Source organism: Onychostoma macrolepis, chromosome 16, assembly GCF_012432095.1.
Source record: "Onychostoma macrolepis isolate SWU-2019 chromosome 16, ASM1243209v1, whole genome shotgun sequence".
NCBI lineage: Eukaryota > Metazoa > Chordata > Actinopteri > Cypriniformes > Cyprinidae > Onychostoma > Onychostoma macrolepis.
Genome location: NC_081170.1, coordinates 20,451,143 through 20,478,294, shown reverse-complemented (window position 1 = coordinate 20,478,294; position 27,152 = coordinate 20,451,143). Strand labels below are relative to the sequence as shown.

The 27,152-nt window shown below is 37.1% G+C and overlaps 1 protein-coding gene across 3 annotated transcripts; it reads left to right on the top strand.

Annotated features, from left to right (window-relative positions):
* The first annotated feature begins 394 nt into the window (after positions 1 to 394).
* On the top strand, positions 395 to 26,824 carry cacng8b (calcium channel, voltage-dependent, gamma subunit 8b). 3 transcript variants are annotated; one of them, XM_058746481.1, is made up of 6 exons: positions 395 to 722; positions 13,599 to 13,861; positions 14,498 to 14,722; positions 22,722 to 22,805; positions 23,637 to 23,777; positions 24,701 to 26,824. In XM_058746481.1, exons 3-6 carry the CDS (start codon positions 14,500 to 14,502, stop codon positions 25,528 to 25,530), a joined length of 1,278 nt encoding a protein of 425 aa, XP_058602464.1. In that variant the 5' UTR covers positions 395 to 722; positions 13,599 to 13,861; positions 14,498 to 14,499; the 3' UTR covers positions 25,531 to 26,824. The 3 variants fall into 3 exon arrangements, with proteins under 3 accessions (XP_058602464.1, XP_058602465.1, XP_058602466.1); XM_058746482.1 differs by lacking the exons at positions 395 to 722; positions 13,599 to 13,861 and adding an exon at positions 20,866 to 21,047 and having other exon boundaries at positions 14,583 to 14,722; XM_058746483.1 differs by lacking the exons at positions 395 to 722; positions 13,599 to 13,861; positions 14,498 to 14,722 and adding exons at positions 17,221 to 20,233; positions 20,866 to 21,047.
* Positions 26,825 to 27,152: the final 328 nt, after the last annotated feature.

Genomic DNA, 27,152 nt, shown 5'->3' with positions numbered 1-27,152 from the left:
GGAATAATTAAATAAATAAATAAATAAATAGAGAGAGAGAGAAAGCACCTGCAAGACTTCCACAAGATATAAGAATTAAAAGCTTTCAAAATTTTATGCTGTAAAGTTTGTAAAATTATCCATGCAAACGTAGTCAGCATATTTCATATTATGCTGTCATTGTGGGAACATTTGGTCCCTAAAATGTAGGCAAAACCCGACCCTCTCACATCGGAGATGGAGTTCGTGTGTAAGGGTGGTCTGGGAAAAAAGCTTGATTTCAAAAGCACAATGGCGCGAACATTACGTCTGGTCTGTCAGGATTTGGTATGCGACAAGTTGCTTACGACTCTCTCTCTCCCTCTCTCTCTCACACACACTCTCAGGGAGTAAGGAAAGGGACGGATAGCGCGAGCGAAGCGTTGCTGCGCGGGCGGGGGAGACGCAGTCGCGCACACGCATTGGCTACACGCGCTCTAGACAAATCCGTGCTCGAGTGACGTGGGGACGTGTGCGCGTTGAATATCTCCTATATACTATATCTGTCTTGGGAGAGATTCACATTTGTAACTTGTTTTTATTAGAATTTGACGACATTTTTAACGCTTTCCGAGACGCGCAGTCCCCTCCGTTCTTTTCTTTTCTAACTCGTTTCCAGTCCATTTCTCTTGATATGCAATTATCTCTCCTCGTCTTCCTCTTTGGGAGTGCGACGATCTTCAAACACGAGACAAACTAATCTGGTAAGCAATAATCTTAGATTTTCTGTAGTCTGCGTGTGTGCGCGCGATTTTTGGGGGCTGTTTGGATGTTTCCGTTTGCATGTGTGTGTGTGTCCATGTGGAATGTAAAGAGCGGAATCAATCGATGCCAAATTGCAAGCTTGCAAGCTCGGCTGTCGATTTTCTCAAAGCTCTTCGCCTGCGTTTGGTTATTTCTGCAAATGTTTGTTAAACGGGGGAAAATAGGATAAATGAAATCGTCTTCATTGTGCATCTGCAAGCGCATCTTCGCATTCATTATGCATGTGCAGCATAAACTCTCCTTATCTGGAGCTCGATGAAACAAACACCGCTGATACACTTCTAGAGCAAGTCTGTTGCGGTTCTTTGGACACATCCTGTCCCTTCAGCTTTTTGAAGCGAGAATGGTGGCCTTTTTTTTTTTTTTTTTTTTTCTCCTCTCTCTCTCAGAGAAAGGCGTCCATTTTCGGTGTCGGTGGAGGGCTCCTCTAATGAATGCACTGCGGCTCGCATCAGCGCCCAGCCTCCCCCTGTCAACTCCCACACTTCACCCTGACCATTTATCTGATCTCACTGATCACGAGCGTGGACCTATTCACAGCCCTGCTCGTGCATGTTTGATCCATGCTTTTCAGTCACATCATGTGACCTTAGGAACATGGCTTTTGCTGTCAAGAGGCCTCAATTTCAGCATTAGGCAATTTTCAAAGGAAAAGATGCACCTGTCACACTGATAGACGATGAAGGCCTGCGCTGTAAAAATGTTTTATAATCTAGACTAATCATTAAAAAAAATGTTTACACTGTGATTCGTAAAATGGAAAAATGCACTAAAATCCTATCCATTTAGTAAGAAAAAATGGTAACACTTTAGTATAAGGGACGAATTCTCACTATTAACTAGTTGCTTATTAGCATGCCTATTATTAACATTTATGTTGTTTATTAGTACTTACATAAACGTATTCTGCATGACCATATTCTACATCCTTAATCCTACCCAATACCTAAACCAGGGTTCCTCAAATCTTTCCCTGGAGGGCCAGTCTGCTGCAGAGTTTAGCTCCAGCCCTTATCAAACTCACCTACCTGTGATTTTCTAATGATCTTGAAGACTCTGATTAGCATGCTCAGGTGTGTTTGATTAGGGTTAGAGCTAAACTCTGCAGGAAAGTAAATCTCGTGGGCCAGATTTGAGGATTCCTGACATAAACTTACCCACTACCTTATTAACTATTAATAAGCAGCAAATTAAGAGTTTATTGAGGCAAAAGCCGTAGTTAATGGTTTGTTAATAGCGAGAACTGGACCTTAAAATAAAGTGTGACTGAAAAAATAATATATTTGCCATTTTTAGAAAAAGCTTCTTGTTTTAATTATCAAACACGAAGGTGATATGTTGCAAAAAACGATATTTATTAATAGCTTAAACAGGTTGGCACATTAACATATACTTTAATAATTGAACACAGTAGCAGAACTGCACTTAATTACAGAAGTGTAAATTATACTCTCACAAAAATGGCCTGTAACATTGTCAATGTATTTTTACATCAACATTCTGGAAACTACAGGTGCCTCTCTTTACTGTAAATAAAATATAATTTATATATGCATTTAGCAACATTTTTATTCAAAGCGACTTTATAAAGCTAGCTTTATTAGACAACTAATTATATTAGGAAGAGAAGAAGAGAAATGCAAAAAGGAATTTGAAGTGTTTTTTTTTTAACAAAAGTGTAAATAAATAAAATAAAACCTTGCACCAGATTTCTTGGGTACACCTTTCAAATCACACATTATGAACATGCTGCCGTACTGTTTATCTGAACATTTATTTAACTTATTCAGTTGACAAGTAACAATATGTCTTATTCAGTGTGTTGTACTGTAAAAAAATAAAAATAAAAGAATGAATGAATGAGAGTTTAAAAATCACACAGCGCAAGCTAGTGATGGCAGTGTCTGGCTTTGGCACAGAAACCTTAATCAGCATGCTTGTGTGCTCGCAGGAAGCCTAAGATGCGCCTCCATCGTTTACATGGCCTATGACCACACAGAAATGTTTTAATGAGAGAAAGCACCTGGTCAGGACTCAGGTTGTATCGCTCTCCTTTAGAGGATTCTGTTTAAGCAGATTGTGTCTCCTGGGATCATAATTATGTAATACTCTGAAGAATCCTGTGTCAGCATTGCTGTACCAACACCATTTTCCCACGATCTATACAGGAACCGAGAGCGTTTCAGACTACAACAAAGGAAAAGAAACCCCAGCGGATGGCTTTTTTGCAATTATTAAAGAGCGGACCCCTGACTGAGATTATCTCCTTTATTCTCTGTATAATTTAGTGGAGTGAACTGTAAAAAAAGAAGTCCTGTATGCGGCTGTAATGCTTCAGATGTAAATGACGAATTTTATCTTTGCGAGAAGAAGCCTCTGCATGGTTTTGAAATTGATAAATATAATCGAGACATTGATTGTTTTTGCAATTGGCTTCTGCACGTTGTGTTAGTCGTGACACTTTTCCAGGCACACTTGTTCTTTCCCATTAGACCAATACAGCTTTTAAAACAGTCATACTGCAGCAGACAAACAGAGTGGAGTGAAGTGACCCCTCATACCCCCGATCAATGCTGTCTATGGCAAAGCTACATCCTCACGACGCCAGTGAAAAAGTTTTCTACCTACATCAGTGATGGATGTTTACGCCGTTAAAACAGAATTAGAAGTTGGTTTGTGTTTTGTTGATATGTAGATTGTTTATGGTCAGTGCGGTTAATGTCCTGTTCGTGGTTACATTAGTGTGGCTTTTTAACAGACAGTGACATCAGATGAGTCAGGCAACATCTGTTTGCAGTGTGTTTACTTTCACCCTAGTGCAATGATGCAATAGTACTAATTTTAAACCATTTTGGCACAGATGACTGATGTCTTTTTTGAACAATAGTGATGTTTAATAAAGAAACAACAACTTACATTTAAATCCTACACAGAAATCTAGCATCAACATGCAGTCAGTTAGATCTAGCACAGACAATTCTGTGACCAGTAATCCAACTATAATAATATAATACAGTTAAATACACTTTTATTTATAGCTATACAAATTTTTTGGAGCAGCAAATTAGCAAATTAGAATGCTTTCTAAGAGCTGTAGAAAATCCAGCTTTGCTATCATAGGAATAAATTAAAATGAAAAATATATTAAAATAGAAAACAGTTATTTTAAATTTTAATAATATTTCACAATATTACTATGTTTTTGATCAAATAAATGCAGCTTTGGTGAGCATAAGAGACTTCTTTCAAAAACATTTAAAAACATATTAATGTGGAATCGAACTGAACAACTCACACAGGCTTTTGGATTGTCCTTAGAGTTGTAATAATTAACTCTCCCTTTCATCGGTCCCATCTGGGACTGAAACTTTCATAGAAGGAGAATCCTCTACCTTAAATACAGGCGAGAAATAGTGCGATAGAAAGACTGTGATCATTTGTTCCCTTCATGCATTGTCATCAAACAGAACCTATAGCAAGCTGTAAGCAAGAGAAAATGATTCATTCAGTCAGTTTGTACATTTGTTGTCTGAATCTCAAAAGGAATTAAGAAACAAGGTAATGGCGCTTGTTTAGAGCCTGTTAATTGCTTGTGGGAGGAGACACGGACATCCAGGTTAAGCAAATGAAATGAATATCCTCACTTGCTCTCTTCCTCCGAGCTTCCTACATGGGATACAGCAGCATAACTGCAACTACATTATTGTTCATCGTTCATTGAGCAACTGCCTCACGGCAAATAATCTTTATGTCTGAAGTTCATCTGGAAAGAACTTTACTAAAAATAAAAGAGCCATGGATTTATTATTGTATTAGAAGGAATATCCCTGAGCAGAAATGCTCATTCTTTCATATACTGCTACTGTATCATTTATTCAAACACCTATCAGATGTTTGAGGATGTGAGTGCAGGAGTGATATATTCTTTGGTGGGAATTAAGCCTAGCTGTGCTTGCTTGTTTGTCTGAATGTGAGGAGACATGTGATAAATTCATCTAATTGCTTAATGTGGTTTTGTTAAAGGGATAGTTCACCCAAAAATGAAAAATCTACCATCATTTACTCACCCTCAAGTAGTTCCAAACTTGTATGAATGTCTTTGTTCTGCTGAACACAAAGGAAGATATTCTGAAGAATGTGGGAAATAGAGCAGTTCTGGGGCACCATTGACTTCCATAGTATTTTTTTTTTCCTACTATGGAAGTCCTACAAAGTTCCTACAATGGTGCCCCAAAACAGCCTGGTTACAAAATTTCTTCAAAATATCTTTCTTTGTGTTCGGCAGAACAAAGAAATTCATACAGGTTTGGAACTACTTGAGGGTGAGTAAATGGTGACAGAATTTTCATTTTTGGGTGAACTATCCCTTTAATGTTCTCTCATGTTTAAAGGTGCACTAAACAATTTTTAAAAATGCTATGTCCCAAAACACTCTTGTAGCCAATCAGCAGTGTCTTGTAATGACAGAGAGAGAAGAGAGCGCTCAATTTGAGTGCACAGGATATTAACAGATCGACTATAGATAGAGAGAGATGGCAGATAAAAAAAGAGGAAAATATCAGAGACAAATCATTAAAAAGAAGGGTTACGATCAGGCAAGAGGTAGGACCTGCGTAAATATCGGAGCAGCTTTCCAGCGGTGGACAGGACTCAGGGAGCGGGAAGGCCGAGGTTGCGTTGTTTCTTCTTGATAGGTGACTAACGTTGATTTTGCTTCGTTTCACACAACTTATCCATGTTGGCTTTTGTTTGAATATGCTTGTGTGTCATCTTCACTTGTTTCCGTAATCGTCATTGCCATGGTTGTGTACATTCGTGTGGGAGGCGGAGATTTCAAAATAAGGCCGAGGTCCTGTTGGGGGTATGGGCGTGTTTGTTTTGGTGCTTTCAAATATTAACATTGTTTTGCAAAAATCACTTAGTGCACCTTTAATGAGAACAAATTGTTCAATATTGCAAATGTTCTTTTTTGGTGAAATTCACTTTAAGCCACGTGGTGGTGATGTGCATTTATTTGATCAAAAATACGTAAAAACCATAATATTGTGAAACATGATTACAATTTAAAGTAATTGTTTTCTGTATTTTAAAATGTGGTTTATATGAATTTTCAGCATCATTACTCCAGTCTTCAGTGTCACATGATCCTTCAGAAATCATTCTAATATGCTGATTTGTTGCTCAAGAAACATTTTATTTCAATCATGACAACTCTCGGAATGAATTTTACCAGCATTTATTAGTAAGCATGGAATGTACATAGGCTTAGTCTGTGCGGACTAGATCTGCTACGCTGCTGCTGCTGAAGGAGTAAGGATACATCTGAAATGCACACAAAACAGTGACTTGAATTCAGACTGCTGCAAGGAAAATAGGGAGAACACCCCAAGCAGATATAGGCAGGTGGTGCTGGGGAAGGTGGAGGGTTAGCGAAATCCCATGGTGCGCTGCAATGAACTGATTCGATACAGTCAGGAATAAATACGTAGAAAGAAAACAAACAAATGACTGGATGAAGCAATCAGCTTTAAGTAAACCAATCAGCTGACAGCTGCTCGGAATTGTTTCATGACTGAACTATATATTTATTAATGGTAAAAACAGTTGTGCTGGATTCTTTGATGAATTAAAAACTTCAAAAGAACAGCATTTAGGCTATGCCAAATATTTTGTAAGAATGTAAAAGTCTTGTCAAAAGTCTGTCACTTTTGATCAAATTCATGCATCAATGCTGAACGAAAGTATTAATTTAAAAAACCTTTGAACTGCAGTGTATATACTGTATGATCAAATTATGTTTTTAAATGTATTTGTGGGGTCAGTTTAGGAATAGTGTAGATTTAGTTTTGTTGGTGGTATTTTAGAATGAATCTACTGAATAATTTTTTGTAGTCTGATTATTATTATTAGTAGATCTAGGCATGAATTGGCTGTTTAATGTGTTATAATGGGGCTTAAATGGATGTTATGTTATTAAGTGATCCTGTGCTTTGTACTGAATTTGAATTTGAATTTGAATTTTTAAGGTGACCTCCTCCTGAAAGCCTTACATGTCTATGCATATTGATATTATGTAAATTGCCTCTCTTCTGACAGAGTATAAATGTAGTGCCTGCTAGTTCATCACCGCTCTTCTAACAGAGTTACACATTCGTTCCTTCATGATATTGGTCATGTCAGCTGATAATGTATAGTGTAGAGCTTGGCTGGAAAGAGAAAGATTGTGGAAGGGGTGATCTATGAACTATCACCACTATCACTTTTGTGCTCTTGAGCAAGCCACTTAACTCAAGGTTGCTCAAGGGGACAGTCCATGTAACAAAAACATCTACTGGAAGTTATGAAATGTGTCAGCTAAACGGCTAATTAGTTATGATGAACACACTGACTTAAAGCACAATATAGGCAAGACTGCATTCACGTCTTTTAGGGGGAAACATGATCTGAACTATTTTCAGACTCATTTCCTCGATCTGGCAAGCTCTAATCTGATTGGCTGACTTTATGCTACTTCAACGAGTAAGGGCTATCTTTCTTCAGTCTTGAAACAAGGTCATGTTTACTTTCAAGGACGAAATAATCACTGGATTTGCAAATACCACTTTAAAAGATATTCAAGTATTTTGAAGTTAACTAGATATCCACGATTTCTGAAGGGACATTTCCCACTATTTTTCCAGTTTTTTGGAAAAATAAATATACTAAAACATATTTGAAATACATTTATTTCATGCTAAATATACTACAAATACATATACAGTACATATTTATGTGCAATCATACTTTTTGGTTTACTTAAAGTATGAAAAATTGGAACAACTAAATTTGGACTTAATGCTTTTTGTATGGAATTAGTGGTGAAGTCCAACTAAAGATATACTAAAGTATATTTGATTGTGCTAAAGTGGAACTATTACAATACAATATAGGCCAGGGATGGCGAATGTTGGTCCTGGAGAGGCGCAGCCCTGCAGAGTTTTGCTTCAACCCTAAACAAACACACCTGAACAAGCTAATCAACGTCTGAACGGAGTTTTAATTAGGGTTGGAGCTGAACTCTGCAGGACTGCGGCTCTTCAGGACCGGAGTTTGCCACCCCTGGCATAGGCCTACTTTAGGTACACTTGAAATATCTTGCATTTAAAGACCAATAATATTCAAAAATCATGCAATCCTCATTAATAGTGACATTAAAACACATTTTAGGCTTAATATTAAGAAATGTGCATTGTGCACAAGTAGTACTCCAAATAAAGTTTAATTCTAATTTTTATATCAGTAGGTCTCGAGCGAAATGTCAGTAAATATGAAACAAATGACTTCCTGTTTGTGCTATTTAGTCAAAGGTCAGGATATATGGGACTAACTTAACCTTAGTTACCCTTTACTAATTAAACAAACTAATTTTCTTGCTTAAGTAAATACAATTACAATGCAAGAATGCCAAAGCAATCAATCGTTCACAATTGGTAGATGGTTTATCCAAAGCAACATTTGTTGCATTTAAAATGTACATTTTTTTTTCATTTTATGCATTCCAAGGGAATTGAACCCATGACCTTGTGCTATGCTCTACCATTCAAACTACAGGAACATGATGTGTCAAAATGCAATTAGAAGACGTGTATTCATGAGGTATGTGAAAAGGCAACACATTTTGTGTGTATGACACTCAAAGTGTGAGTGGGACAGGCTCTGTGTCCACAGCTGGGGCACATGGCAGATATGACTACAGTCAATGAGAGCAGTGGGAATGTGAGAGGTGCAATAAGGGGTATGTGGGAACGAGAGCTCAGGTGTTATTCTCTAATCTTTCATTAGCAATGTCATCTCTGAGCTCAGTGCGGTCTCACACCCTCAGCATGACGATGATGCTGCAGCAGCAGCGATAAATTCATCCAAACAGAATGGTGAAGGTAGTCTTTCATTGCTTCATTTGATGTATAATGCTATTCACTTTTCAAAGTGAATAACTCAAGTTTTCCTTTCACAAAGGTATCCAACTTCAGTGCGCTTGCTTTTCTTTGATTTAATTCGGACTTTCCATTATTATATTGCGTCTGCTCTGTCCATTCCCTCTCCATCTGCTTGTGGCTCACGTTCATTCTCCCTCTCTTCCGAACGGTGCAAAAGAGGTCATAATTGATGCTCTTTGTCATGATTGCAGCAGGGACTTATGTGCTAATTATTTTGATTCACGAGTCATAATAATTGGACGCGTTTCCCATAATTATGGCTTCGCCTTTCACTGTCATGACATGATTTGTCTGAATTGTGTATTAATTGTCTGTAATTTTGATCGGTTACTCGACGTACACATCTTGACATGTCGAATGTATGGTGAGTAAGTAATGATCTGGGGGAAATTTGTTACTTTCTGTCTTTTCCTCCCCCCAAGGCTTGCTAATCAATTCTCACACGGCAGCAATAACTGTGAAAGTATGAATGGAAGCCACATTGTGGCTGATTACACGACAGTCTCATGAGAACAAGATCTCTGCTTTTTTTTCTTGTGCCTGTGTAATTATAAATAGATGTAAATAAATATGTGATTTTTGTGGTCTGCCAAGCCATATGTTTGTATGGATTTATCGCAAATAGACGTGGCAGACTGTGGAAACGCAGAGGCGATCTGCTTCATATCATGTGTTGTGTGTGTGTGGTTCTCGGTTTGTTGCTCTTTTTTTTTTTTTTTGTCGACTTCAGTTTTAAGTATGGCAGAGGCATCACATTGAAACAGACACTAAAAGCTGCCGACTGTCTTGTGAGTGACTCTCAGGCTGATTAGTTTGACATATAGAAGAACAGTGTATTTCATACTGCCTCAGTTAATGTTTCTGGGGCCTGCAGAGGTGGAGTTAAACCCCTCAGGGCTGTTCAGTTCTCGCTGGCTTTTTGTGAGCAGTCATGTGAACTGCAAAAAATGACGGCCTGTTATTAATCAGTAACACTTTTGGCACTGTTTTTGGGGGAGGAATGGAATAATTCTTTGTTTGAGGAGAAGTAATGATGTTTTGTTAAGCAGTGAATGCTGTAATGCAGTGGTTCTCAATTTTTTTATTTATTTTTTTCACTCCAGGACCCAGATTTACCCAAAATGTCACTAAAACAAAACATTTCAATTATATTATTATGAACTGCATAGGCCTAAGAATATGTAGCATTAGTGAGTTTTTTTCTTTCGAGATGCTTCATGCTATGGGCAGCCAATAATTATTTGCACAAAACACAATGTACTTGGTAGAACACATTGTACAGTATTTTAAATCATGTAGAGATTGACTAGATGCATGCAAGGTGATAAGTATGTATTTTTAATACACTCTGCATAATTACATATACATTTATATTGTTAGGTGTAGTGTAGTACTGAATGATTTTTTTTTTTTTGAACGAAAAAATACTTTTATTCAGCAAGAATGGATTAAATTAAATTCACTTCAACAGTGAAGACATTTATAATATTACAAATAATTAGCTTTTCAAATAAATGCTGTTCTTTAAACTTTCTATTCATCCAAGAATCCTAACCAATGTATCATGGTTTCCACAAAATAGTTAAGCAGCACTACTTTTTTCAACATTTGATAATAAATCAGCATATTAATATGATTTCTGAAGGATCATGTGACTCTGAGGACTGGAGTAATGATGCTGAAAATCCAGCTTTACCATTACAGACATAAATTACATTTTACAATATGTTTCAACAACATCGTTTTCACCGCACTCTTCCGTTACTTGATCTTTTTATTTTGGTGCGTCAATCTGACACAAACGTTTCGGCTCAAAAAAAAAGCCGAAAGCCGAAACGTTTCTGTCTTTTCCCCATCAGTGATGAATGTTAAATAAAACGAAAAAAGAAGACTGTTCTCGTGAGTGCGGATCATAATTTCTTATCTTACAATTTGTTAAAATCAAATTTATTTTAAATTGTAATCATTTCACAATATTACTGTTTTACAGCGTTTTGATCAAATAAATGCAGCAGCCACCTTGGTAAGCACAAGAGACTTCTTTCAAAAACAGATCTCAAATCTTTCTGACACAAAGCATTTTATACTACATTTGCAGTGCTCTAGACAGTAGTGCATAATAGTGCATGCTACAAATGTACTGTACATTCGATACACATGCTTCATATGCAAAAGACTGAAGTATAATATATGTATTTATACCATACACAAAAAAGGACAAAAGCTGTCAAAAGGTACACCTTTATACCTTACCCCTAAAGGTTGCATATTAGTAGTACCTAAAGATACATATTGGTACCTAAAGTGTGCATGTTAGTACCTAAACGGTACATTTTAGTACCTTTTGAAAGAGTACCAACTCAGTGATGGATAATACAGTTTAATTTAACAGAGCTTACTGCATATTTCTGCACATTTCTCACGGCACAGGTTACTTGCTGCCACATTGAGAGGAATGAAATTTACAGAGCATTGAACGTGGTAGTTACTTTACTGTGTGGTAGTATCGTAGTAGTTTCTAGTTATTCCATACTAGATTTGTAGTGCAATAGTAAATTTATCATGCATATTAGTTTTATAGTTTATAGTACACCTGTAGTGCTTACAGTACTAGATGTAGAGAATATTAAATATTATTGTAATTATTGTAAGTGTTCTCATGCAGCATTCTCTAAGCAGCATTTAAGTTATTAGTATTAGTATAAGTTAGTAGTGCAGTAGTTAGTAGTATACAATATTGCTGCAATGCAGTTAGCTACTTGGCAACCTACATTTCTGAAGTTTTATAGCTTCCTTAACATTGGCAATGTGATAAAGCACCATTAATCAGTGATTACATGGCTAGAAAAGAGGCGTTTGTGATCTGTGAATATGACTTTGTGACAAGGGCTGCTGGCAGAGACGGGAGCTGTAGTAATGAAGTCTTGGACCCAGTTTACACAGGTTAATGTCACATGATGCTTTATTCCCTGCTGAGACTCGACTGAGAGTGCGGAAACAGACTGTTGCCTCTCTGCCTCCATTTTTCACAGTTTCAGTCCCAGATTCTTGTATTGATCAAAATAAACTTCATTACTTCACTGTGTGAGAAGAGATTAAATGAGAGATTTTCATCTTCTCCATCTGCTTTTATCAAGTTATTTTGTCATTATGGTTTTCTGATTAATACCTTTACCTTACCTATGGCCATAGATATCAGACTAGTTTCCTTTTTGAAAAAAGAAATGTGCTTCTTTTAATTGTATTAAATTTGCAATTGTAGTGCACTTCAAATCTTAAATGTATATTTTTACTTGCAGACAACATATTAATAATTAATAAGGAGAGAACGCTCTCATGACTTGTTTCTTATGCATTTTAATACACTTTGTGATGTCAAATGACAATTTTTAGTTTAAAGTACATTTTGAATCATTATGCTTTAATTATCATTTGTCATTTATTAAAGCATTGCGCTTATTTTGATGTGTAGACTAACATACTAAAGTACAAGTGCTTGATTATACCTTTAACTGTGTGGTGTTCATTAATAAATTTAAAGTTTGTATATAAATGTACTAATTTGCAGCTTCTTTACTACGAATGTCTAATTACAAAATATGTATTATATCAAATAACGTTAAACAATGTATAAGTTTCAATAGAAATGACATTAAAATACATATTTTAGTTTACAGTAAGTCCTTGTCGGTGTATATAGTACACATTAACCATATTTCAAAGACAATAAAAGTAATTATGAAATCACATATAAAGATGTAATTAAATTCTACGGAAGTGGCTCAAAAAATCATTGAATTGCATTTAATACATTTTACGTTATTTGCAATTACATGAAATTAAGTTTCTAAAAACATTACATTATTTGCACTTCACTATATTATTAGTAGTATGTTATTTCCGTGATAAATACACATGTATTCATATACTGTATGAGTATTCAAAAATATAAATACATAAAGGTTACTGTCCCAAATAATTCTCATTAATGGCTGCTTGAAATGTCATTTTTGTTATTGGTTGTGTTAAATTGGTTTTGTACAGGTTATATTTTATTTGTATGTGCTATTTTTGTATTTACAGTCTCTCAGCTTGTCTAACAGCTTACACCTGATAGACCTCTTTAGTTAGAATCGCTCGGATTGCCACATGCAAAATTCCACATTTGCAATGTTTTTATGTAATTTTATTTTATTTTTTCACTGATGTGACACATTAGAAAACGGCTGAACGACTTTCCATCCATGCTTTACTCGAAAGGGATTTTTCTATGAGGACTACAAATCTGTACTGCAGAGGCTCACCATGCAAACAGGGTTTAACCCATTTTGATGGCTGTGCCATATTGCATTATAAATTATTAACAGCCAAGGCAGCCCTGCATTATGTCTGCTAAATTATGTTTGCTAAATTATGCGTACTGCACGATTGTCCACTGGTTTTATAGGTTTTTCGCTGTGTGTGTGCGTTTGTGAGCATCTTTGCCTCGTATAGGTGTGGTTAACATAAAGCATCCAGCGCTGTGAGGTAACGCTTCTCCTCCTGCTTGGTCAGGGAGTCTCTACAGGCTCATTGCAATGATCCAATTCATGTGATGTTGCTGAATTGCATGTTTGTCAGTTATTCCCTTATCTCATCCCGAGGGATGAAAGCTCTGCCCCCCTCCCATCTCTCCATGCTTTTGCGATTCAGCGTTACTATGGTAACAGTGGAGACCTGCCTTTGCTCCTCTCTCCCCAAGTTCTTTAGAATCATTCCTTGCCAAAGTTCCCCCAAACAGGTTTTTTGTGGCAAAGAAGTTGCGGCAGAATTCAATCTTTCTTTCTTCTCTATCTCCAGGTTTTTTTTTTTTATCAGCAATGACCAGAACTGACACAAAGTAAGACTATACACACACGAAGGCATCAACACAAGCTTCTCCATTTTTGTTGACCTGTGAGAGCAGCAGAAAAACAGGGGGAGTAAACGAGTGCAGGAAGGAGAAAAGGAGTGTGCGAGGACAGTCGATGGATGCTGCCCGGATTGAAGGGACAGCACATTCTCATTTGACGAGGAAAAGAAAGATTTCAAAATTGAGTCGAAGGATAGAAACTCGCCGTCAGGTAAGCTCGTCCAATCAGGTAACAGTGTTAAAGGGATAGTTCACCCAAAAATTAAGATTCTGTCATTGATTACTCACCCTCATGTCGTTATAAACCCTTAAGTCCTTCCTTCATCTTTGGAACACAAAATAAGATATTTTTGATGAAATCCGAGAGCTTTCTGACCCTCCATAGACAGCAATGTAACAGCAATGGTGGACTGTCCTGGGAGAGAAGAAATCGTTGAGTAAAGTCTTCACAAAATGTTTTCTGTTACCACTGATGTCCCATGGACTATTTTAACGATGCCCTTCCTTACTACATTTCTGGGCCTTGAACATGGTAGTTGTGTTGCTGTCTGGGTCAGAAAGCTCTTGGATTTCATCAAAAATATATTTTTTGATACTCTTTTGAAAAACATTTTTGTGTGTTCCGAAGATGAACGAAGGCCTTACAGGTTTGGAACGACATGAGGGCGAGTAATTAATGACAGATTTTTCATTTTTGGGTGAACAATACCTTGATGCCAAAATGAGCAAAGGAAGTCAGACATTTCTCATCTCTCCAACTCTATACTATCAATATAAAAAAAATCAAATGGGAGGGAAGATATATGGGCAGGCAGTGATGTTTAACATCTCTCGCTCTCTCCCATAGGCATGGTGTGTGAGAAGGGCATTCAGATCCTTCTCACCATCGTGGGTGCTTTCGCATCCTTCGGCCTGATGACGGTGGCTATCGGCACTGATTATTGGCTGTACTCGCGGGCGCTCATCTGCAACAGCACTGCCAATAACACACAAGAGGATCCCCATAATAAGGAGAAGAAGGACCCCGGGGCCTTGACGCACTCTGGCTTGTGGAGGATCTGTTGTCTGGAGGGTCAGCCACTGTCTTGGCTCTTGGTTACATTGTGGGGGTGGCGTCTGTGTGCAGTTATTTGAAAAAAAAGGAGAGTTAAGATTTATTAACATTTGCCTTCGTCAGGGCAGCCCTATGATGAGACAGTTTTTATACTAAAAAAATAAAATAAATAAAATACTAGGCCAAAGTTTGGAAAACTGAAAATAGTACATCAAAGAGAATATCATATACTGTATGTATATATACAGTCATGGCCAAAAATATCGGCACCCTTGGTAAATATGATCAAAGAAGGCTGTGAAAATTAATCTGCATTGTTAATCCTTTTGATCTTTTATTTTAAAAATTCACAAAAATCTAACCTTTCATTGGATAATAAGAATTTAAAACGGGGGGAAATATCATTATGAAATAAATGTTTTTCTCTAATACACATTGGCCATAATTAATGGCACCCTTTTATTCAATACTTTTTGAAACCTCCATTTGCCAGTTTAACAGCTCTAAATTGTCTCCTATAATGCCTGATGAGGTTTGAGAACACCTGACAAGAGATCAGAGACCATTCCTTCATCCAGAATCACTCCAGACCCTTTAGATTCCCAGCTCCATGTTCTTCTTCTCTTCAGTTCACACACTCATTTTCTATAGAGTTCAGGTCAGAGGACTGGAATGGCCAGCAGAAGCTTGGTTTTGTGCTCAGTGACCCATTTTTGTGTTGTTTTGAGGTTTGTGTTTGGATTATTGTACGGTTGGAAGATCCAAACATGGCCCATTATAAGATTTCTAACAGAGTCAGTAACTCATTGATTTTTTTATCTGTTGATATTTGATAGAATCCATGATGCCATGTGTCTAAACAAGATGTCCAGGACCTCCAGCAGAAATATAGGCCCACAACATCAAAAATTCAGCAGTATATTTTATTGTACACATGGGGTACTTTTTATCCCTGTGTTCACCAAACCCATCTTGAGTGTTTGCTGCTAAAAAGCTCATTTTTTAGTTTCATCTGACCATTCAGATGAAGCCAGTCCCATTCGATGTTCAGTCGTGTCTGATAACTGAATATGCTGGAGTTTGTTTTTGGATGAGTGAGGAGAATTTTTCTTGAAACCCTCCCAAACAACACGTGGTGATGTAGGTGCTGTTTGACAATTTTTTAAAGGTTTCTGACCCCGAGACTCAACTATTTTCTGCAATTCTCCAGCTGTGGTCCTTGGAGAGTCTTTAGCCACACAAACTCTCCTTCTCACCGTGCATTAGGATGATATAGACACACGTCCTCTTCCAGGCAGTTTCGTAACATTTTATGTTGATTGGAAATTCTTAATTATTGCCCTGATGGTGGAAATGGGAATTTTCACTGCTCTAGCTCTTTTCTTAAAGCCACTTCACTAATTTGTGAAGCTCAATTATCTTTTGCTGCACATCAGAAATATATTCTTTGGTTTTTCTCATTGTGATGAATGATTAAGGCAATTTTGGATTTGTTTTCCCTCCTATTTATATTTCTGTGAAACAGGAAGCCATGGCTGGAAAATCACCCTGGAGTGCTCAAAATGGTGAATATGAATGGGAATATACTTCAGAGATATTTTACTCATAAGAACTTCTAGGGGTGCCAATAATTGTCCAACGAGTATTTGAGAAAAACATTTGTTTCATAATGATATTTCCCCCATTTTAAATTCTTATTATCCAATGAAAGGTTCGATTTTTTTTTGTGAATGTTTTTAATAAAAGATCAAAAGGATTAACAATGCAGATTTATTTTCACAGCCTTCTTTGATCATATTTACCAAGGGTGCCGATATTTATGGCCATGACTGTATATGTTTACATATACAGTATATGTGTGTGTGTGTGTGTTTCAATTATTTTAATGATTAATGCTTTTTAAAACATTTACAGAATTTGATGATATTTCTGTAGCATTTTTAATTCTACAGGCTCTATGGAAATGAGGATATTAATGAATTATTTTATTCTATTGACAGCCCTAGTTTTTAAGTAAGAAATGAAAAACATATTTGTCTGTTATCTCTTCAATTATGTATACAATACTATTCAAACGTTTGGGGTTGGTAAGATTTATTAATGTTTTTGAAAGAAATATCTTCAATACTCACCAAAGCTGTATTTATTTAATCAAAAATACAGTAAAAACAGCAATATTGTGAAAAATTATTACAATCTAAACTAATTGGTTTCAACTGTAAAATATTTTAATATGTGTCATTTATTCCTGTGATGGCAAAGCTGAAATTTCAGCATCATTACTCCAGTCTTCAGAGTCACATTATTTTTCAGAAATCATTCTAATATACTGATTTGGAGCTCAAGAAACATTTCTTATTATCAGTGTTGAACACAATGTTGTACTTAATATTTTTAAAAACCTGTTGTAATTTTTTTCTTTTCAAATCAAATGCTGAATAAAATTAACTTATTTAAAAAATAACAATAATAATGTTACTAACCCCAAACATTTGAATGGTGTGTGTGTGTGTGTGTGTGTGTGTGTGTGTATATATATAAAAAATATAGGGCATATATAATATATAATGTAGGGCATATTCTTATTTTAAGAGTATAAAACAAACCGGTCTTTAGATTTTACAGGCTGGCGATGATTCCAATTATAAAAATACTCTAATCATAAGATTTTTAATGTTTACTTTAATTATTCATCAAATTAATAGGATCTCTCAAGCTTTACATGATGCATATTATTCAAGTATTTTCATAGTCAAGTAAATTATTCTGAAAATCATTTAAATTATTCTGAAAATGGCTAACATGCCTGTATAAAGGATGAAACCATTTCAAAAGTGTTAAATTCTTTATTTAAATAGTATTTAAGGATAATTAACAGACACAGTATCATAAAACATATACACGTCCTGAACCCTGATATGGCCATTTACTGCTAAAGAGTTTTGAGTGTAGGAGCGAAGCCCAAAAAAAGTCTGTAAAGGCCTAATTAAAAGGCTGAGCTGATTGCATTGAGAGGTCAACACAGAGGGACAGCAGTCGCGGTCTTAGGGGCCGTTCTAGCACCTCGTGCTCTCACTCATCCCCGTGTAATGTGCTCTCCGCTCCGCCTGCAGCCAGCCATTGTGCTCTGCTAATTTAGCCTTATGGCTAAGCTCTCTGATAACAAAGCATTCAATTAAAGATAAGCCTGGATTCCCAATCATCACAGCGGCGCGGCTTCTCTCTCAGTCGTCTCTCTTTGTTTCTTTCTCTATCTCATTAAAGCCTCGCTCTCCCCTCTTTCTTCGCTGTAGTGTTACAGAACTCTTGGCATAGTTTAGAGGTCAAGACATCCTTGCTTTCCCCAGGGATTAGAGCCAAGATGGATGCTTAGTAGAAACACAATTAAGAGCAGGTGAAGTGGAAAGCGGACATTTTGGATCTGCATAATGAATGTCACAGCTAGACCGGCCCAAACAGCAAATACTGTTGGCTGTGTGATGATAGGTGCACTGATTGTCACATCAACCCGACTCGATTCTAGACACGCACGCACACACATGCTGGGCCTCGTCCATGCCTTCATCTATGCTCCCCTGCTGCTGGAGCAATTGTTAGCAGAAGCTAATGCTATTCTTAAAGCTAATGAGCTGCTTTCATGTTTATGTAGCTTATATCAAAGAAAGCAAGGTCATGTTAAGTTGGTAAATACCTGCTGAAAAGTCCAGTTTAGACCAGCATGAGTATCCATACTGGCTTGGTGCTGGTCTTAACCATAGAAATATAAACATAGATGCCTCATTAGCCGCTGTTTCTATGGCCTGCTATACATCCGCCATATTGGAACAGGCAAGGCTTGTCTGTGAACACTCAAGAGCAGTAGCCTTCAGCAGATGATTTTGCTAAACTAACAATACAACGAGACAAAAGCTTTAAATAACACAACATCAAAAGTTACCATAGTTTAAAAAGCTGTAATATTGGTTAATTCATATAAAAACACAAACCAACACATTCTCACCTGAGAAAAAGGTTATGCCATTTCTTTGGAAATTTAAATCTAGGCAGTGCAATCTTGGAAAGTGATTGATTTTTACTGAGTGATGACACGTTTACCCTTCACAGATGGTGGGCACATTGATGGGAGCAGATGAATGTGGCATCTGCATACACCAAAAATGAATAAATAAATACTAAAACATGGTCTTTTCAGTTGGGATTGATGATCAGTGCCTTGGACTGGATTTCAACCTGCGGTTTAGCAGGCACACAATTTGACCTCGAATTATGACTCTAAACTATACAAAAAGCTTGTGACACCTCTGTATTTAATTGTGCACGTGCACTACTCAAGTCAAGCAAGAGGCAGCAGCAGTGCTTAATTTGTAAATTTCGAGGTCCCGGAACAAAGCGGGGTGACGGATCCGGCATGTGATTAGAGGAGGGAGAGGTAACGGAGCATTCACATCACATTGGTGGGCCAGCTTAAGTGATTAACAGCGTGCATCCGTTGCTTTTATTAGGGTTTGTACATGAAAAACCTGAAAAAGCCATGAAATGTTGAAACAGCAATTTCCAGGCCTGGGAAAAAAAAATAGGCTATTAAAAAACAATGGAATTTTATTTCACAAATCTCTGTAATAGAGTTATAATTAATCCTGTCCAGAATTTCGTGGGGGATTGTGTGTAGCCTATATCACATAGTTTTACTCATCCCCACAGCTTTCAAATTTATAATGAGGGAAATTCCTGCAAACATTTATTCAATATAGCAAGTAGGTTATATGAGTAAATAAATCCACACAAACTAGCAGATTAAATCAGTCATTTGAAAACAGCGTGAGTGATTCAGCTGCTTCACATCAGTGCATCTCGTCTGCAATACAACGAGCTGCTGCACGCTGTCGCTGATCCAAGACTTTCGCTCGCATTTCGGGACAGTTGACAGAATTGTCACTTGCTTAATCGGGTCATTGTTGCATCTGCACAAAAATGTATAATTTGCACGTCTTTTTAAGCCAATCGGTACTCCAGAGGCGGTTTCAAGGCTGAGGGCTCACAGTCACATCCAAAGCCGCCTATAGCGAGTATCACATTGAGTTATTTTTCGTAGTTTGTTGTTGAGCTTAAGTGGCCAAATACACACAAAATTACGCAAAAATGGCCATCCTGGCGAGTATCCAGGTTTTTTCTTAAGTAAATGTGAACAATTGAGAAAGAAAACGCATGTGTATAGGCTATTGGATCCGTGCATTATGTCTTGTGAGAGCAGAGCAGTTCACATGTCGCGTCTTTCGCGCGCTCAGGTTCTTTATTTCAAATGTAGATGTGCCGCAAGCGCGGTCATTATAGAGGATTTTTCATATATGCACACTATAGGTCAGCACAAACGTCTTTTATTGGCACGTGAGGAGGGGGATCCGGCACAAATTAAGCCCTGGGCAGCAGCAAAAGAATTGTTCGACCAATCAGTTAATTCCCTCAAATATTAAGCAGGGATGAATGACAAACACGCTAGGATGACATGAGAACCATTGAAAGCAAAACTAAGTGCGGCACCATCTTCTTTTACACATGAGCTGCAAATATGCAAACTTGAATTGAGAATCTTTTATAAATTTTGTGAACAAAAGAGGTTTTATGATCTCTTTCACCAAAATAAAGGCTATGGTTTAACATTTGAAATGTGAAGAAATTAAGACTTTCTATTACAATTTTACTGTAAAATTATTTTCGCAATTGTATTAGTACAATAAATAATACATAAAATATTTTAATAATATTATTGTCATATTGAATGGCAACAGTGTGAATGTATCTAGAGTAAGTTTTCCCTATATCCTCATGATAATATTTATATGTGATTTTAATATATGCTGATATTAAAAAAATATATATTTTCTTCATAGCCGATTTATATGTTGAATAACTCAATATGGCAGTAAGTGGGGAAATTACCTTGTTCAGAGCAATGTAGCACACGAACGGACATTTACACAATTGTGGTACTCAAAATACTTTCCAAAAGTTGGAAAGTCTGGTGATGTGCACTTGATAGCAGTAACTATTGTTTAGACAAGGCCATTGCTGAAAGATGCAGTATCTCTAAAGGACCCAAATGGTGATGCCAGATTCTCCTTAGTGACACCTTTCCCCTTTGTGCCCTCATCTCTTTCTTACAGATTAATGTCCATGAGAGGAGGAATATAAAAAGACATAAAAACTGCGAAAGAATCCCCCCCACACCTGTCCTCCTGTATCTCCCTGCGTCTGTCTCATCAATCCATCACATTCCCACTCCATCAGTCAACACCAGTCATGATGTCATCACAGTGCGTCAGTCTGTCTGTCTGCACTGGAGCGGGTAGCTATTCACTCCCTGACTCACTCCAGGCCTGTCTGCATGTGTGTGTTTCCTGTTCCACATCTTAACAAATGAACATAATGAATTAAGAGAATTAGATCTGTATCAGGCGCTACAATCCGAAAATGACTTCCCTATCTAATTTAAAGAGATTGGATTGCTGATTAGGCCATTAATTGGTATTTCAGAACTCTTGCAGTATTCCTAAATGAGATTTCAGAAGGGTCTGCCTGTCTATATATGTCTATCTGTCTGTCCGTCTCTCATCCATCTATCTGTCTATATATGTCTATCTGTCTGTCCGTCTCTCATCCATCTATCTGTCTATATATGTCTATCTGGCAGCCTGTCTGTCTATATATGTCTATCTGTCTGTCCGTCTCTCATCTATCTATCTATCCATCAATCTGTCTATATGTCTATCTGTCAGTCAGCCTGTCTGTCTATATATGTCTATCTGGCAGGCTGTCTGTCTATCTGTCTATATGTGTCTATCTGTCTGTCGGTCTCTCATCTATCTATCCATCTATCTGTCTATATATGTCTATCTGGCAGTCTGTCTCTCATCTATATATGTCTATCTGTCAGTCAGTCTGTTTCTCATCTATCTATCTGTCAGTCTATCTGTCTGTCTATATATGTCTATCTGTCAGTCAGTCAGTCTGTCTGTTTCTCATCTATCTATCTATCTGTCTGTCTATATGTCTATCTGTCAGTCTGTCTGTCTGTCTCTCATCTATCTATCCATCTATCTGTCAGTCTGTTTCTCTATCTATCTATCTATCTATCTATCTATCTATCTATCCGTCTGTCTGTCATCTATCTATCTATCTAACATTAATGCCGGTTTTATTATGAGAAAACATTTTTGTATCTTAATTTCTAAGTTATAATGTTCCTGTTATAGCAAAAACTATTAAAAAAAAAAAAAAAAACGTGACTAGTATAATTTTAGTAGGAGAAAATTTATATTCATGCAGTTTTCCATATAAGACACTTGTTTTGTTTTTTTAAGAAATTATTTTTATTCAGCAATGACATTAATTCGGTCAAAAAATGACAGTGAAGACATTTATATGGTTACAAATCATTTGTTTCAAATGAATGCTGTTATTTCAAACTTTCTGTTCATCAAACACTAAATGTATAACGGTTTCTACAGAAATATTAAATAGCACAACTGTTTTCAACATTGATAATTTCTGAAGGGTCATGTGACACTGAAGATTGAAGTAATGATGCTGAAAATTTTGCTTTACATCACAGGAACAAATGACAGTTTAAACTATATTAGAATAGAAAATGGTTATTTTAAATTGTAATTTATTTGACAGTATTACTGTTTTTACTTGGTTGAGCATAAGAGACTTCCTTCAAAAACATTTAAAACTTTTGAACAGAAGTGTAATGAAACAGCAATGTAACTTAATTATGATCTAGATAAGTATTAAATATTCAAAGAATCCAATTACAATCTCTGCCAGAAAGTGCAGTGAGTGCTTGTACATCAGGGTGTGATCATGTAGACACATTTGTGGGAAAGTGTGAGGGGTTTTGATGGAGGTACAGTGCTGCAGTTCATTCTCAGTTAAGCTCAGAAGTAACATATGCACAGTATGTGAGGCTTGTTGCAAGGATGTCTTACCTCTGATGTTCCTGTCTGTTTGCTTGTAGGGGTGAAGCGTGGCGTGTGCTCCCAGATCAACCACTTCCCAGAGGACGCTGACTTTGATCATGATGGAGCAGAATACGTCCTGCGTAAGAGGCTGCCCTTTATTACAACAACAGACTTTATCATGACAAAGCATCTCTGCAGCATGAATGAAATGCAGCTACAGCAAATGTCTTTGCCTTGTTAAAGAAACAGTTCACCCAAAATAAAGCATTATTATTTACTCATTCTTGTTTAGTCTTGAATCCTTATGCTTCCCCCCCACTTTATTAGGAACTATAATTTTTAAATAATGTAAAATATTTGTTTTAAATGCGGTTTTAGAACATCATGGGGATGATTGTATAAATGACTTTTTTTTTTTTTTGGTGAATTCTTCTTTTAAATATCTATGCTTTCATCTAACACATAAGAAAAGCTGTTTTTTTTTTTCTTTTTCTTTTTTTAAGTAACATATTGTAGATGACAATAATTCTGCAAATTCAATCCTATGCTTCATATCCCCTGAAATGCTCCAAGACATTTCTGTGCTACAGTTTCCTGTGTGCACGTGTGCATGTCACACGCATAAATGCATGCATGCACACAGGTTGGCATTTTGGTTGGTATTTAGATGGCATTTCCTTGCACTGTCCCAGCTTGACTGGTCCCAGATGGGATGCCTAACTACCAGGGGAACATTTTTCCTCTGGGGCTTTTTCATACACAGTGCACAACGGCATCATTTAATTACCCAGGTGCCTCATTTTAGCTTAATATTTAGATCTAAAAATGTGGCATGGAGATAAGAATGCAGTGTTAAAGACCTGAACAGAATTGACTCGCCTGCACTCATCACGTCTCACACTTCTAATGCTCTCGGTCTCTCACCCTCTCCCATCTGTCTCTCTACTCCGCTATTCTCTCTTTCCCTGCAGGAGTGGTCCGGGCCTCCAACATCTTTCCCATTCTTAGTGCCATCCTGCTGCTAATGGGAGGAGTCTGTATCGCAGCCAGCCGTTTCTACAAGAGCAAAAGGAACATCGTGCTGGGGGCTGGCATTCTGTTTGTAGCGGCAGGTAAAGTGTGTGTATTGTGTGTGTACAGGCATTGGTCCAGGAGTAAATGTCAAATTACATCTAATATTTACCAGTACTAGAAAAATGTGTCATACACTGTGGTGTCCTAAAGTCTAAAAGTCTTAAATCTGGGATAAAAAAAATTGAAAAAGAATAAATGTACACTTGGAAAAATCTGTCAATTTAAATTAAGAAGAAATTTTAGATTTTAATAATATAATATTATAAATGTGTATCTTACATTGCATTTAAGATGCACATTATTATATATAATATAAAATATGTGTGTCTTGCATTGCATTTAAGATACAAGTTATATTATATCATATCCCATTTTTATGCATTTGGCAGACACCTTTAACCAAAGCAGCTAACACTGCATTCAGGATACACATTTAATTTTAAATTTACTTTGGATAAAAGCAACTGCCAAACACATAAATAAAAAAAAATATGTATCTTATAATTAAATGTGTATCTAGAATGCAATATAATGCATATAAAATTTAATTATATTACAAATTATTTTGATATATTTTTTTCCATCTAAAATTCATGTCAATTTTTTGTAACATTTTCAGTAAATTTCAATGATACGGTGATATATAAATGCATATTTTTATCCCCCCCCCAAAATCTGAAAAACGCTAAATAGAAGCTTTTGCGCTAATGGTCTAATACATTTGGATCCCACTGTATGTCCAGTATACACTGACAACAGAAAACACCACAAAATGCTATAAAATGCTAAATACAATATTACAAAAAGTCTTTATTTGTTTGTCCGTACAGAATATTACTGTGAAATGTAAAACATTTTATCTGATAAAACCTAATTGCCAGATTGGACTGTGAATGCTTCAGAATCTTTTTTATTCTGAGAGTTTTGATCAGTTGGCATGTTTTTGATCATTGATCTTTAGGCCTGAGTAACATCATTGGTGTGATAGTGTACATTTCTGCCGCTCTGGGTGACATTTCCCCAAAGAAGGATGAGGATAAGAAATGGCAGTACTCCTACGGCTGGTCCTTCTACTTCGGCGGGCTGTCCTTCATCCTGGCTGAGATGGTGGGCGTGTTGGCGGTAAACATCTACATCGAGAAGAACAAGGAGCTCCGCTGTCGCTCTCGCACCGATATCTTTAAGAGCACCACTCACGCCATGCTACGGCTCCCGAGCTACCGCTTCCGCCGCAGATCACGTTCCAGCTCTCGATCCACAGACCCCTCGCGCTCACGAGACCCCTCTCCCGTGGGCGGCCCACCGGGGGGGAAGAACTTCGGAATGCCCCCATCTGCTTTACTCTCCCAGGGGCCCATCTCTGTGTCCACTCTACCCAACCCTCACTCCCGCTCCGCTCTGCCAGGGGGCGATATTTCCCTTTACACCCTCTCCCGAGACCCCAAACTGGGTGGTTTGGGAGGGCTGGGCGCCCCTCCGCTGTACGGCACGGTGGACCGCGCCACGCTATACCAGCTGCACAACTGCTTCCCGAAAGAGAGTGGAGGGGGCGGAGGAGGCATGATGATGAGTGGGACGCTGCCCTCGCTCAAATCCCACAATCCCTCTGCCGTCCAGAATTCTTCCAACTCCAACGCGCCACTCAGCAACTCCGTCCCGTCCTCCCAGCCTCCACCTTTCTCCTCCTCTACGGTGGAGCGGGAACGAGGGATGGGAACGCTGGATAGGTTAGGAAAAGGCGACAGAGAGAGCAACTCCAACACGCTAAATAGGAAAACTACACCAGTGTAGACAGATAGAGGGTTGGCGTAGCTGATAAAGTGCAAAAGCGAGAGATAACTTAGATGGAAAGACTGGAAAACAACTAAAAAGGGGATAAGTCTCTCGGCATTGACAAATGTTTCACTTTATGAAAAAAATAGAGTGTAAAAGATTGACAAACATCTCATAATAACAACAACATGTTTTTTTTTTTTTTTCTTCAGTACTGTTTGAACGAAACATTAATATTATCATGGGATACTGTGATATTATTTTGCTTGATTTTAGACGTGGAGTTTCAAGACGGTGAAGTGTTGTTGTTATTATGACTACGTTTGAACTGCTAGCGCTTAACATGTTGAATGATTCTAGTTTTTAAACTAGAAAGACTATTTTGCTTTTCAAAGATTTTTGACTGTGATTCCAAAACGTGATACTGAGCACTGCAGAAACATGAGTGTATTCAATATGTGTGAGAAGATTATTACTACGACTAACTTTGTGAGAAGCATTTTATTTATTTTAAAGAAAGTTTTATTTTCTACCCTTTGATAACATGCAATTTAGTGTAATATCTGTATATCTGTCTTCCAGCTCAGTAAAGAGATCGGCACCATAATTGATGGACTGAAATGACAAAGAGTTAAAATGAAAAAAGATTTTTTATATAAACCTACCATCATATTTTTGTTAAAATCACTATTAGCAGTAGAAGTAGCACTTGTTGAATTGAAAACCTTTGTTTTGGGGCATTAAAACATTCCCTCACTTGATCAAAGAGGGACAGATGATATATTTGTATAGGGAAAATGAAAAATTATGACATTCAGAAGAGGGACTTCTATCCAAAACTGTGCTTTTCAAATCGGAGGGAGGTAGGGAGGATGGAAAAAAACTACATTTTGAAATGCAAATGTATATTACACATAACTGTATTTGAAAAAAAGAGATACTTTAAAAATCTAGAGTACAGATGTGAAGGTGGGGGGTCTTTATGTATTGAAAAGGGCAGAATGGGTGGGTGGGTCGGTCTTTTTTGAATATGTATGAGGACACTGTCTTCCCTGAGCTCTGATTGGGCTACACTCGTATGTGGGGCATGCCCTGTGTCATTTGTGTTTTCCCTCCATTGTGTCATGTGATCATGACAGCATCCCAAAGGCAAACTCCCATCCAAAAAAAAACAAACAAAACAAAACAAAAAAACAAATGTTAATTGTGCTGCACCTGACTCCCTTTGATCCGTCTGCTTCTCTAAATGAGAGATTATATATGTGGACATTCTGCTAACCTTTAACCTTTATTCCATGATCCCAGCCAACAAGAGGTCAACACAGGACATTACATAAAAAAGTGCAAATGGTCATCAAATCACAATCTCCTGCAGTCGGGGGTCTTTTTTAATTCATAAAAAAAAAAAAAAAAAAAAAAAAAAGTGAAGAACTACACACAGACAGCATTTATGTGGTCAGTTATAAATATTACGTAGTGGAGAATAGATATATCTAGAGAAAATATGGTTTATCTTAATGTGTGATAAACTCTAACACTGTATTGCACGAATTTTATATATAAAAGAAACAACAGACAATCTACGAGTGATGTCATTTGTGTGTTTTTAACATCTTTATCCATAAAAGATTACCAAGATG

Coding starts and splice junctions, on each gene's coding strand:
- cacng8b (XM_058746481.1), top strand. CDS start 14,500: ATGGTGTGTGAGAAGGGCATTCAGATCCTTCTCACCATCGTGGGTGCT. Junction 14,723..22,721: donor GAGGATCTGTTGTCTGGAGG/GTCAGCCACTGT, acceptor GTTTGCTTGTAG/GGGTGAAGCGTGGCGTGTGC. Junction 23,778..24,700: donor CATTCTGTTTGTAGCGGCAG/GTAAAGTGTGTG, acceptor ATTGATCTTTAG/GCCTGAGTAACATCATTGGT.